A 14,265-nucleotide genomic window follows, 5' to 3' on the forward strand; every position below is an offset into this window, starting at 1 on the left:
TAGTCCAGCTGTTCACTTCTCCGGGTTTTAGCCATTGACCATGATGTAACTTTGTATAAGCTAGACTGCACTGCATTGGCTGTTGTGTCCAAAAAACTCAATTAAAAACTAGCACATCACCTTAAAAACATCTACACACAGCAGTAAGGGAAATATGCGCAAGAAAGGTTGTGAGCAACGTTATTCATTTTTATTACTTCATAAAATATACACAAATACTGTTGTAAATAAAGTGTGTTAAAGAACTGTACAAGATATCAGTACACAATACATAAAGTGAAATCCCCATCACCTCACACTCTTCTATACCATTCCCAACCCAACAGTTACAATACCACTGGGTCATGGTGGCCTGTACAAAAGGTAATTACACACACAGTACACTGTTATTTACACATCCCTGCAATTGCATCAGTTGTTTTCTTTTTAATGACATCATCAAGGTTGCTGGAGGTTAAAATCCAAAGGTGACATCAAAACTATTAGCATATAATCTTTGCAGAAGGAATATTGAAAGCCCTATGTATGACATGAAGTGGATAACCTTTGAGGCCTAAAAACAAAAAGGGACAAGCAAAAACAAAAAACAAACAAGCTACTTCTAATGAGTTACAGGAGGATGAAATTGAACAGAAATAAGAATAAGGGAGAAAGTTATTTCAGACAAATAAAAAATAGTTTAACATAAATAGCTGAGAATAGAGATAAAAACAATCAGCATACAAACAAAGACAAAATGAATCTTGTATTCTTAGCAGGGAGTCATCTCACTCTCACATGCAAAGCGTGCACACACGTGCACACCACACACACACACACACACACACACACACACACACAATGTTGGATGACCCAGATGGCAGAGTAACAGTAGCCAATCCCACAATTTAGTATTTTAAATACCTAAAATTCTGAACCCAGCCCCAATTTATGTCATTAGTATGCATTTTTCTACTTTACACCTTAAAACAAATAACCACATTTTGGCTTTACATCGAAATAAAAAATATTTACAGTGAAGTAAACATTAAAAAAAAAAAAAAAAGAAATCATTGGATGTCCCATCCCCCTACAAGTTCCCTAACAGAGCCTGCCCACTCCCCTATGACCTCCAATAACAAAAGAATAAAAAAGGTAACATTAAGAACTATCATAAAAATTGCAGCCGCTATTTGTTAGCCAAAATGGGCAGCTATGGTCTCTGGTCAAATACACTGAGAAATTCCTGAGGAGATTTCCCTCAAGACTTGGGAGTGTGTCTTTGCAATATCTATGGTCATTCTTCACCTTACCCACTCACATTAAAACCAAAGAAAACATGTAAGTCAAAACAGGCAAAAACAAGGGTTGGTGGAGGTTTTTGTGGCCGCGTTTTGAGGGAGAGTAAAATATTCATGACATGGATGAAGGCCAAGCAAATTGCTACTTCACCAGAAAATGACTCTACAACAGCTAAAACATCACTTACTTATCCTTTTCTAAGTTACCTTTCTTTTTTCCTACTACCCTTTCACCTACCTCTCCCCATTTCCGTATCTTTCAGCTGTTATTTCTCTCAAAAAAGCAAAAAAAAGGGAAACTCATAACAAGCTCCAATTGAAAGATAAAAGGGGTGACAGTCACTGAAAAGTTGTTTTTGTGGGGTTAAAACTGAAAAGAGAAATCTTTACAAAGCCAATCAGCATATCAGAAGCCAAGCTGACCTTTGACAAGAAACACGCACGTGTCAGATACCTTTCTGCTTCATTGATGCCAACAGTTCTTCACATTTGTCAGACAGAAGGTACTGAGGGAACATTTTGAGGAGTGGAGCAGGTATGAGCAACCATGGAGTAACAAAGATGTAGAACTGTTATTTATTTGCTTTTTGTCTTGTGGTGGTCCACGGTTCAGCAAGAAGAGTTCATGAAAGAGTGCATGTTGGATACTGTCATGTACTTCCGTGGATCCTTTTAAGATTTACTGTCCTTTTCCAAAGATCCATGTGTCCATTGGCAATCATCTTTTCATAAGACAAGGTAAAAATAAAAGGAAAACAATCTGGAGCGATGAATATACTTTGCAGCCCTGCAACAACAAAAAAAAAAAAAAAAAAAAAATGGAGAGATGGTCATTGGAGCACGATGTCTTGGCGAGTGGTGTATTTCTGCAGTCAGCATGTGAATTAATGAGTGAAATTAGACCTCACCTGTCAGTTTCATGTGCATGCAGAGCCAACCACTTCTACTTCCCCATGTGCTCAAATGGCACGCTGACCTGCAAAAGTAACACAATCAAGACTCAGAAGAGGAATTAGCGGTCTGGTGCTCTCTCTCTCACACACATACATTCACAACTGTTATAGCATGATTAACCAGAACCATCTCCTATATAAAGGCAACATCACACAGATCCAAACATTCAAATGGCCAGTTGCCAGGGGACACATTTTGTCACGATATAGACTGTGATCCAATAACAACCTTGTTCTGACGAAATTGTTTTCATAATACAGCTACTACGAGTACTATTTAGCCTGTTTTAAAGTGTAATCCAATTGTCGTCCATTAAAATTGTAATGTTGACTCTAGTTTCCCAAAAGCCATAAAAGAAAAACAACACTTGCATACTGCAATGCATGATACTTAAGTATAATAGCCATGTGACAAATACTATTTTAAAACTTGTCTTTTGTAACCATCGCAAAGAAGTGCTGAATTAATTCTATGGACATTTTTGAGCCCTTAGGTTTTGGTGCTGCTGTATTAGTTTGGATTCTAGTGCAACAAAGCTCCTGTTATTGTATTACCTTCTAATTTAACAAACATAAAATGTGGGTGGAAGAAGGGCTCAGTAATAGTTTACTGTTATCCCTTCAATATATATTAGTAACACATTTTCACATTGAAATTGAATACTTTGGTCACTGCTGCAAGAAATTGACAAAAAAGACAATGTTGTGATAAGTTTCGCAATGTTAATGAAGCACCCTAGATGAATTCAGTCTATGCCAGATTTTGCAGGTGCAGTTTGTACACACTCAAACTATAACCCTAGTCCTTAACTATAAGGACTAAGGAGCTGCGATTTTGGATGTCAAGCTGTATGTAAAATGTTAAACAAGTTGACCAGTCCTGGCATTGTCTACTTCAACACACGGCATTCTCATAAATTAATGATTTTTTCAATTAATGCAGTGTGTGTCACATGGCCGACCATGTGTTATATTATTATATCTGTTATTATATTATATATAGATATAGATATATTATATTATATTATATCTATATCATTATATCTGTAAATACTTGGAGTGGTCATTGAACACTTCAGATTGTCTACTTTATTATTTAATTTTATTGTCTACTCTACTATTTTATTTATATCTTTATCTTTTGTTTCCATTCATGCTATATTTCTATTTCTACTTAGCATGGAGCATCTGGAACAAAAGCAATTTCCCCCCGGGGATTAATCAAGTATTCTGATTCTGAAAGGAGCTGTGATAATAATATTAATCATAACAATAATAATACATTTTACTTATATAGCACTTTTCATGATGCATCATCAGACATTAAAACCAACACATTAATAATGTAGAAAAACAACATCTGTGAGTGTTTATTCACCTGTGATGTGGAAATCCTGGATTGGTCATGACGGGCTGTGAGGTCAGAGGATGATACGTTGGCAGGAGCTCCACGGTGAAGCCGCATGCTCACCTTCCTCTCCCTCTCTGCACGAGAAATTGCACGAGGCGATGTGTTCCCTGAAATTATGGATAAAATTGAGAACCACATTAAGTGCCGATATTGCAGTGTCAGCATAGTATTACTCCATTGTTAGCAGATGGATAGCAGGAATTTGAGACTTTTTATTTAGCAGTACTCACCAGACTGCTGGACCCTTGAGGCAGGGTTAGAGATGGCCTGCTCTGGCCCATTCCTGACTCTGTTGGCAGCTCCAGGGTTGGGACCTGGAGGGAGGCCCCGTGATGCAGACCCCCTGGGGGCTCCTCCAATCCTCTCATCCCTCTCATCTCCGGTCCTCCTCTCTCGATCCCCATCCTCGGCTGTCCGACTGGCACCCTGATAGATAAGATCAGCCACATTAAAGCTTTTCCATTAACAAAAAATAGCTTTTCTAGGCAACAAAACAAACAAACTCGTTTGTAAACTTACAAATTTGAGCATGTTCCAGTCAAAGACGTAATCGTAGGAGAAACCCTGACGATGGAAAAGATTCCTGAAGAGCTGTCGCAGGTAAGAGTAGTCTGGCTTGTCATCAAAACGGAGTGAACGGCAAAAATTCAGGTATGTGGAGAACTCGGCTATAGGAAAATAAACAAAACAGTCATTAGGAGAAACTCGACTTCAAAAGATTAGACAACATTTGCATTGTTAGTGTTCAATTCCATATTAAGAAAACCCAATAGTGCAGCTGAAGATCATTTCAGAACTGCAGGTACATTACTAACCAAATACACAGAGGCACCAGAGACACATCACTTACAAGGGTATCCTTTGCAAAGAACCTCGATGGGTGTGGACATTTTCTTCTCACTGATTCGTTCATACTTCTGTCTCTTGGTAGCGGCCTTGAGGCCCTGCCAGGGGAGGGAGCCCAGGTTGAAGTACATGAGGACATAGCCAAGAGACTCCAGGTCGTCACGTCTGGACTGCTCTGTAGACAGAAAATGCGAGAGTGTGTACAGAATGGTCATTTACACAGGCCTTGTTTACAGGTTTGAAATAATAAATCGCCAGTGATCAGTAACAGCTCATTGTGTGTAAAAACAACAGTCACTAGTAAGTCAGCTCTTGCCGTCAAAAACGGACAAAGGGGCCCATTGGCACAATTCCGCCGATTATTTTGTTACCGCACCTTCAAGAGATTTTAGGTCGCAGTTAGAGATGTTCTGATACCATTTTTTCCCTCCCGATACCGATTCCGATACTTATGCTGTGGGTATCGGCCGATACGAGTACCGATACCGATACCAGTGTGTTATAAAAAATATATATATATATATATATATATATACAAACACACATATATATATATATATATATATATATATATATATATATATATATATATATATATATATATATATATACACACACATACATCATACTACGCCTGTGATATGATTATCATCGTGGTAAGGCCTGGCTCAGGTTAAACCCTTTGTAAAACATGAATGAATACAGCAAATGAAAGCCATTTATTTTTAAAAAGAAAAGTATAAAGCCGAATTCAGCACAGCGCAGACAGGAAGTCAGACACGAAATAATAACATGACATCCGGTTAATTTTCAAAATAAAACACTCCGTGTTGATACAAGCACAAAAACCTCAAATAAGAGACAAATACGTGCTCTTCTTCTAATCCTTCAGTCGGGAACACTTTGTGTTGTTATGTTTATAACACATACATATAACTGCGGTCGTGTGTGATTATGTAATCATCGCGGGAATTCCTCGGTTTCGTAACTCAGCTGATTGGCGGAGCTGCGCTGTGGCGGACTCAAAACACAGCTGGTGGGGGTTGCCGGACGAGGACGACGGAGCCAAACCGTACCGGAGCCGTAACGCAGCAGACACGTATCCGGTAGAATCTCGGAGCTAACGGAGCTAGGCTAATAAATTACGTGGTATGGGATCGGTGCCTGGACTCCAGTACTCGCCGATACCGATGCCGGCATTTTCGGCAGTATCGGAGGCATTTCCGATACTGGCATCGGAATCGGAACAACTCTAGTCGCAGTGATCTTCAAGTTGGCAATGTGTCACAACTCAGCCAAACAAACATTTATTTTACTTCACCTGACTACAGTAGAAAATGCTAAGATGGAGTTTAACAGGCTCTGAAATATGGGTGGCTCATCTGTTTAATTCAGTATCGGTATTCCTGATACTTATGTGTGGTATTGGCAACACAGTGTAATTTTCTTTCCATCACACAAAATAAGGTGCTCATGTGACACTTACTGACAAACGTGTGTTGCCTGTTAATCAGACAACACTTGTGTGTGTGATTCTTTTGAATCCCTTCCTGAACACTGCGTTTACATCTTCTTTAAAAGTGGAAGCAAGTAGTAAATATTATTGGTTGCTTAAATATCACATTTAATGGATTCTCCAAAATAACTACTTGATGCAATGATTAAGTAAGGCAACATTTTCAAACTGAAATAGCATATCCTATGACTCTCACCAAAATAATTGTCCATTCAGTAAATGCTGAAACGGTCACTTGTATTAGGGTCGGGCGATGTCTGCCGAATTGGCATATGACGATGTCTACAGGGAAAACATTGTGACTGACGCGGACATCGTTGTTTACGAATTTGAGGCAGCGTGTCCCCTCAGTGCAATCGTAAGGCAGCAGTTGTGTATTAGCTCACCACTGTAGGCGCCGCAGTTAACCACAGTTGCTCTAACATGAATCTCCAACGGTCTCACCCTGCAGAGGAAACCATGTCCCGTAACCACCGGCATACAGCCTCATATGCATAAAACAATGTTGGCTGACTAGCCAAGGAACCTAAGCTAAGAAAACTGTGTGTAAAAGCGGCATGACAGAGAAACAGTGGCCTGTGGGAAAAGAAATGTGTCTTGGGTTCTCCTAACTGAGCTGTAATAAACAGGACATGGAGACGTAATTTTAGTGCACTGAGCAGCAACACACAAACAAACAACAACTCTTGCCCTCGGCAACTCTTAGGGGACACGCCACTTAATTGGTGGGGAGCCTTTTATATCACGATGTTTTAATGGTCAGGGATTAGTAGTCAATGGCTGTCAGCCATTGATGATGGACAACCCTAAATGGTATCTATCCAAAATACAGACGTAAATAATTATATATTAGGCGCTGAAACAGTTCAGCTAGAACACTGCAATGCGATGGGATACTGTGTTTAAATGGTTACATAAAAGAACTCGGTAGAATGTATGTAGAAGGAATGAGAGAGCATTGCACTGAAATGACAACACCACATCAGGGCTATTTTTCCCCGATGGCATTTCCTTCTTCTACACTCTCATGAGCCCTCTGCCTTCACATCATCTGTCTGATCAGATAGGGTGTGTATAAACAAAAAGACTATACAAAGAGAAAGCATGTCCGAAATCAGACAGCAGGAGGACAGAGAAGAGGGAACAGCAGTGACAATCAGGGACAAACTGTTTATGGAATGTAGAGCCAAAAGATGGCTGCTTCCTGGCTGAAAAAAGTTAAGCACCAATAAAAACTTCAGGAAAACTAAAATTCTGAGGCCATTATTATATTCTGACACAGACAGTAGAACATAGTGAGAAGGAATGTGACTCATTAAAAAAAAAAAAAGATTCCAAAGACTGTTGACAGGCCAAGTCTGACAAGTAGTAGCGTACATTACACATCCAGGCTAGGGAAGAATGTAATGCAGGGGGAGGTATCATTATAAGCCAGCTCTGATCAATAATATTTAATATGGTGATTGGAGGCAGCTTTCAAAGTGAAGTGAGGGCGTGATCCCGTTGGATTAGAATTTTTATATGCCACACAACAAAAGCTACCTATCACTGGGACCACAACATTACGAATGCTCTTATCAACACCATGGAGTGAGGCGCTGTTGTTGTGAAGTGGCATAGTTTGTTCAACTCTGTTTTTATTGCTATACATTTTTTTTTACAAATTTTACAATTTCTTTTTTAACACCGTTTTATTGGGAGAAGACGCAAGATTCTGTTCAATAAAATCCCTGGACTGAACTGACTGATTGCATCCTGCTGAGCTTCAGTCTGCTTAAGTCAGGATCACCCACACATTTAGATACTTTAACCTCTCCGCCATGGCAGTAGGATATAGAATGTAAATGAACATAAACAACAACAAGTCTAACAGGGACTTTGTTCAAAGTGTCATCTGTGTCACAACTTGTGTGCGAATAACAGGGTGAAGAACCAACAGCAGTGATGTTTTATGAGGATCTAATCCAATGTGCAAAACAAGTGACTTATCAGGGTTGTGCATTTGCTCCACGTGTGCCTTACCGATTCCAAGATGTGTGTTGATGGAGGCATAACGTGCTGTGCCAGTCAGGTTCTTGTTCTCCCTGTAAGGGATGTGCTGGTGTGTGCGGGCATCACGGTACTTTTTGGCCAGGCCAAAGTCAATGATGTACACCAGGTTACCCTTCTTGCCAAGCCCCATCAGGAAGTTGTCAGGCTTGACGTCCCGATGGATGAAATTCTTTGAGTGGATGTACTCAATGCGACTTATCTAAAGAAGATATAGGTGACAAAGAGTGGTGTCAGGTTCTGTAGTACAGAATATAAAAAACATGGATACACAGGATACATTGGAAAGTGTCATAGCAATAAGGTCACAATTTCACATTCTACATGCTGTCAAGCCAGCACTCCCCTTGTGTCGTTTCACTGAGCAGTAGTAGGTGCACCCAATACATCAATAACTTGAGCAAACTAAAGCAAAAGGACAAGGGAGGACAACTGGATATATGAAGACAGGACATGGAAAGGTGATGACCCCAGGCTATAATGGGAGAGTCAAGCATCCATATAGAGTTCTGACACAGCAACTTGGCTGCAGCTAGAACAAAAGGTGAGATGAGTTGTGCTTGAGAGAGCTATGTGTGAAATGAAATATCTAGGCCAGCGCAGTCTAAGACGAGGCCAAAATTACAGAGTACACTGGATGCACTAGAGTAGTGGAGACCAAAACGTCTACAATCTTTAAAGAAGCCTTAGGGGAATCATGTGCAAGGGATATACTGTATATAGGGCGTGCACCAACAAATAAAAGTCAAGTAGGTCATTCACATGACCTAGTAGGATCATAAATATATTTTCTCTGTATTCTACTAGTAATCAGAAGTGTTTCACAAAGTGGGATCTTAACTAAAGCAACAGTGAAACTGTCCTAATTCTAATGCCCCTGGCTTAACATGAGGGTTTGTGTCATACCATCTGGTCTGCCAAAAGCAGGACAGTCTTTAGGCTGAACTTCCGGGAGCAAAAGTTGAAAAGGTCCTCCAGACTGGGACCAAGGAGCTCCATTACCATCACGTTGTAATCTCCCTCTGCACCACACCACTTTATCGATGGGATGCCCACTAGGATAAACACATACGCATACAGAGTGAGTACAAGGTTTGTTCAACCTGTTATAACGGACATACCTGCAGTTTTTTTTTCTAATTTTGCATCAAGTACATTTTCTTTGTTTAAACTTGGTAAATCTAATACAAGATAATCCATTTTTTGAAAAAATGCCTTTACTCATCTAGGTTTACTTAAGTTGGATTTAAATATAATAAGATAATAATTCAGTCAAATTCTTATTGTTAAAAAGAATTTATTGTACATCTTTCCAGCAGGCTGAGGAGAGTATTGCATCTACAACATTGACTGGGACAAAAAAAATAGATAAGCACCACTTGAAATATCTTGTGGAGCATGTCACAGCTAAATTCACTCCTTACCTCCTCCTTGCATCATCTTGTAGAACTTGCTTTCAATGTGCAACTGTGGGTGTTTGGTCTTCACACATTCCAGCTTGATGGCTACCTCCTCACCAGTGGCAATGTTGGCACCTGAGGTAACACACAAAAATACAACCACAGCTGTAAGAGCTATGGCTATTGTAACAGTAACATGCCAATGATGGAATATAGGGGTTGGTGCCCAGGTAAGGGGGGAAAGTATGGTATAGTATGAAAAGAGAGATTTTCCAGAATCTAATGTGGAAAGAACCATAATAGAGGAGACGCAGGGAAAGGTGGGGGGATAAAAGGTGTGCCTTTTCACTTACCAAGGTAAATATCGCCAAAGGAACCACTCCCTATCTTTCGCCCGAGCCGGTACTTGTTCCCCACTCTCAGCTCCATGGTTGCGTGTTGTCACTGCCACCAACAGAGAAATAGAGATGATTATTGGAAAGCAAAGGACACATGACACCATGCTAGCTCATCTGTGCACCTCTTTTCACTCAGTACTAACTCTGAAACATTATAGAGTTAGTGCTAGCTCTATAATACTAACTCTATCTCAACTGAATAGAACATAGGTCCTCTTCCTGACTTTCCCAAGTGGCAGAATGAGGGATGATATTCTTAAGAGTCAGTCAGCTGCTCACATGATGATCCGTCAGTCCCAGACACACAGAACTGACCACGTGTTTGTGTGAGAATGTTGCCTGAGCAGGGCTAGTTGATCAGCAAACAGCTGTCTGGCCTCCAGAGATACACGATTAGGATTGGGAGGGGGAGGTGGTTGAAGTGAGATCAGCAAAAGCAAGGAAGGGAGGAGAAAGAAATACAGCAAAGTGAGGGCTACACAGAACTGTAAGTTGCCACAGTTGAAAACCAGAATCAACTGCTGCATGAGTACTTGAACACATGAAGTGAAATGAAGTGCATCTTCTGAGCTGAACTGCACGTGATGCTGGAGCAGGATCATCATTTATTTAGTACTCGGTCTACCACGCCACAATGTGCAGCCACTGCAAAAGCAAGACTAAGCTCTCTCTACTGTTCTGTACTAGCACTGCCAAGGGAGGGAAGGCATGAGCAGCCGCGGAGCACTGGCTGGCTTTATCTGTGTCAAGGCCCTCAGACGATTCTGTGCAATGAACTTCAGAAAGAAAAGTGCTGCAGAGAATGCATCAGCGTAGAGCATCATTAATCAAGGAGATCTGCTTCCTTTCTAACAATTTCAGAACACTATGTAAACAAAAACTGTGCCCTTTATAGCAACAATGGGCCCCTGTTCCAAATGTAGCACTGCTGCATCTTCAAATAACACTTCCAGTCATGTGCCCTACTGACAGTTCAACAATATATGAAAAAGAACATATCATCTTTATGGATTCCTGCCCCAATCCACATCCCCTATAGAAAACATGAAACAGTCTCATGACAACTCAGATAAATTACAAAACAAAACATTCTCAGACAACCTCAGTTTTGCGGACATGCCAACTCAAGCAGGCAGAAGAGTCATCAATTCTGCAAGGACTTGTCCATCTGCATTCAGTCTGCTTCCATCCAGAGTCTCCTTTCTCACAACATAAATTATCCTAGAAGTTACTTTGCTTGATTGTAAGCAGAGGGATTGAAAAAAAAAGTGCTACTGCCGACACCAGCTCTAAAAACAATTTTAACAGTTATGATGGCTTACATACCATCACCTCGGACCATGTGAGCCTTGTTCAAGGATGTAAAATCAAAATAACTTGCATTTCACTGTCCTCATTTCAAGTGAAAAAACATTAATTGCACCAACATATTGTAAGATAGGTAGGCCCCTAGACCTCCTTGTCAACTCAAGCTGATAAGAGGACAGTCTGCCATGTGGATGTGATGGAGGCAGATGGATATGGGTTAATAAAGGGTTAGGTTTCATTACACCAAGAGGGTGTCTCATATGCTGCAGCCAGGGACCCTGTTTAGGGAGCAACATTAATCACAAGGCTACACAGTAAGTGCCATTGATTAATTACTTGGTACAGGAACAGTGTCACACAATTTTAAAATCGCACAGTTTCCATATGGTTCTCATTTGCATATACCCTCATTTTAAAAAGCTTAGCAAGGGAGAACTTGGTATTGCAAAGACATGCATAGTGAAAATTTAGCAGCAATGTAAAGAATGCATGGTTTGATGTTTAAAAGATGGCCTGTCCAATGGGATGTGTAACAAGCTTAACACACTGCACATGAAAAAGCAGTTTGTGCTTTTATTGTTGTGGTAATGGTCTTTAAGACAGTGGATTGGTTAAAATAACACAGTACATAACCACCGGTTAAGGGGAGTCTGGTGGCAGGATGTCCTGAGGAGGTGGTACATTGAAATAAGCCATACATCACTGCGATCCCCTGAATCCCAAGTGTGAAGTAATGTTGCGTTTCTTATTCAGTGAGTAAGATTCTCTTGTGTAGAAAGTAGCCATGAAAGTTCAAAACAAGTTCTCTTTTTAAGGAGAAAACAAGTGTCAGGGACCCAAAGCTAGAGCTTCCAGTCACATGAACAACAGCACTGTTACGCCTCTCACACTCCGACAGCTGTCACTCCACAATCAGCTCCTGCGTTCCAGACTCGACACCAAATGCAACCACCAATATAACCCGAACTTAAAAACCTAAAATAAATACAGTCTAATAATTCAATTGTTACGGTGATGGCATATGTCAGGCTACGGTGCTCTTTCCTGGTTTGAGAAGCAGCAAGTCAGTTGTATTTTTCGCTACGAGGGCAAAAATATTTGCTCTAACAAACATATTTCATGAAATCCACTCTCAGCTATGATGTTTTAAAAGACCCGTTTGTATAATTTACAGCCGCCTGCAGTACAAATATAAGGCGAAGACATTTACGTTAGTTAACTGTGAACGTTAGCTGCTGCGAGTAAGCTAGCGTCAACGTTAGTGGAAATACGTTAACGGAACCGTGTTACGTACTGCACCAGGATTATTTCGAAACTAAAAAGGCTAAAAATACGTATATATCGCATTTCGCCACATTTTGTATCATACTTATAACCGCACCCATGTATGTACTAGGTTAGCCTGTATAGATAGCCATCCTTACTACTCGCCCCCTCCCCCTCTCCTCTAAGCCGTGAATACTATACTCTGATTCGGCCGAATCAGGCCCTTTTCCCCCTTGGTTTCTGTGGTTCCCCGACCCACCACTTACCCGATATTGGGTTCGTCCGAGAGCTAATTCAGTGGAGGTTCTGATCCGATGGTTGTCAGTCGGTCAAGAGCCTGGGCAGAGGAGGATGGGAGCGGATTCTGGCGGCTCTCATTCCCCCAGCTCTTAGATCTGTCGTCGGTTGCACTCCCTGTTGATAGTCCCAAGAAGCTCCAGCAGCACGAGCGGCCGTTCTCCACTCGAGTCTGTCTCCCCCTCTCGTTACTTAACAACGCGCCCGTTCACAACGTCGATGATGTCATTCTCTGGATGTCAGGGCACAGTCATTAAAGGAAAAACGTCACACTTAACTGCTCCTTCCTCCATAAATTTGACCATTCATAAATTATCCCGTTTCTTTCTTTTACTCCATTTGGGTCATAATGCTGTTTGCCAAGTGAATCCAGTCGTTTGGTTGTGTTTATCAACACACACATCACTTTTTAATGTCAGTAAATTACGATAATGATAATTGTATTTTTCCTGTGATCAATAAAGTTTATCTATTAGTTAGTACATATCCAGCATCTTCCAGATAATGTCCTGATAAGCATCACATCTCAGCAGGGTTGGGTCAGATTCCTTATAAATGTAAACTGTCGTCAATTACTGAATACAAAATACATTGCAATTTTTGTAATACTAATGTAATCCATTGGATTGGAAAATTTAATCTAATCTCAATACTTTTAACTCATAATCAAACATTAAAAAAACAAAAAATGTAAAATATGGCAGCTTATATAAAGAAAATGGCAACATTTACAAAAAATGTAGTTTGTTTATTAGTTGGTGTAGTTTTCTCTTTAAACATTTCAAAACTTTGTTAATGCAAATAAAATGCATGTTTCTATATTCAGTTTCTACGGTTATCACCCTTACAAAAAATGTACTTTCACAAATCACAGGTGTACTGTGTGTATTCTACAACACGAGGCGCTGTTTCAAAAGAAACGCCATATTTCAAGGACATTATCAAACATCAAGATCAACATTATCAAGTAATCCTTAACAATTAACAATAATTCGTTTTTTTCAGATGTAATCCTGGCTAATTGTAATCATCGTACCTTTAAAAAAAAAAAAAGAAATCTGTAATCTCATTATGCAATCCCAATTACATGTATTTGGTCACTACCCAACCCTGCTCACTGGATGTACACACCTATACACGTGTCAAAATTTCAAGCCAGTCACATCTGGTAGTTTCTGGTGCCCTACAAATTGCAGATATGTACAGTGGCCTCAGCCTGGTTATAAACACTCATTTGAAAATGGTCCTGTCGCAAAAAATTAGGAAATCTGGGTTTAAATCTATAGGAAAAAATGTGATCTATAATACATTTTTTGTTGACAGTTTATCCAATTAGCAAAACAAAAAGCCATAACAGTACCAGAGAAGGTATATCATTTCATACAGTAAGCAGTGGCTTACTGTAGGATGACGTGGGTGTTAAATAGGATTGGTTTGTGGACAGTAATAAGAGGGTGACAGATGGACATGCTGGCTTGTTTTTCTGTGGTCGTGTCTGTATGTATGAACAGCTCATAGGCCTTTCCCGTGATGTAATTTCT

At 40.2% G+C, this 14,265-nt stretch overlaps 1 protein-coding gene across 1 annotated transcript; it reads right to left on the minus strand.

Moving 5' to 3' along the window:
- Positions 1-168: 168 nt before the first annotated feature.
- On the minus strand, positions 169-12,916 carry LOC311268345 (casein kinase I). Its single transcript, XM_084371951.1, has 11 exons — positions 12,694-12,916; positions 9,809-9,899; positions 9,480-9,590; positions 8,962-9,110; positions 8,029-8,257; positions 4,495-4,665; positions 4,164-4,312; positions 3,875-4,070; positions 3,612-3,751; positions 2,189-2,256; positions 169-2,067 (listed from the first exon to the last, which is right to left on the minus strand). The coding sequence occupies exons 2-10, from the start codon at positions 9,882-9,884 to the stop codon at positions 2,224-2,226; spliced, it is 1,254 nt and encodes a 417-aa protein (XP_084228077.1). The 5' UTR covers positions 9,885-9,899; positions 12,694-12,916; the 3' UTR covers positions 169-2,067; positions 2,189-2,223.
- Positions 12,917-14,265: the final 1,349 nt, after the last annotated feature.

This window comes from Pagrus pagrus (genome assembly GCF_965226575.1).
Source record: "Pagrus pagrus genome assembly, chromosome: 13".
Taxonomy (NCBI): domain Eukaryota; kingdom Metazoa; phylum Chordata; class Actinopteri; order Spariformes; family Sparidae; genus Pagrus; species Pagrus pagrus.

Coding starts and splice junctions, on each gene's coding strand:
- LOC311268345 (XM_084371951.1), bottom strand. CDS start 9,884: ATGGAGCTGAGAGTGGGGAACAAGTACCGGCTCGGGCGAAAGATAGGG. Junction 8,258..8,961: donor TGCTTTTGGCAGACCAGATG/GTATGACACAAA, acceptor TATCTTCTTTAG/ATAAGTCGCATTGAGTACAT. Junction 4,666..8,028: donor CAACACACATCTTGGAATCG/GTAAGGCACACG, acceptor TTCTGTCTACAG/AGCAGTCCAGACGTGACGAC.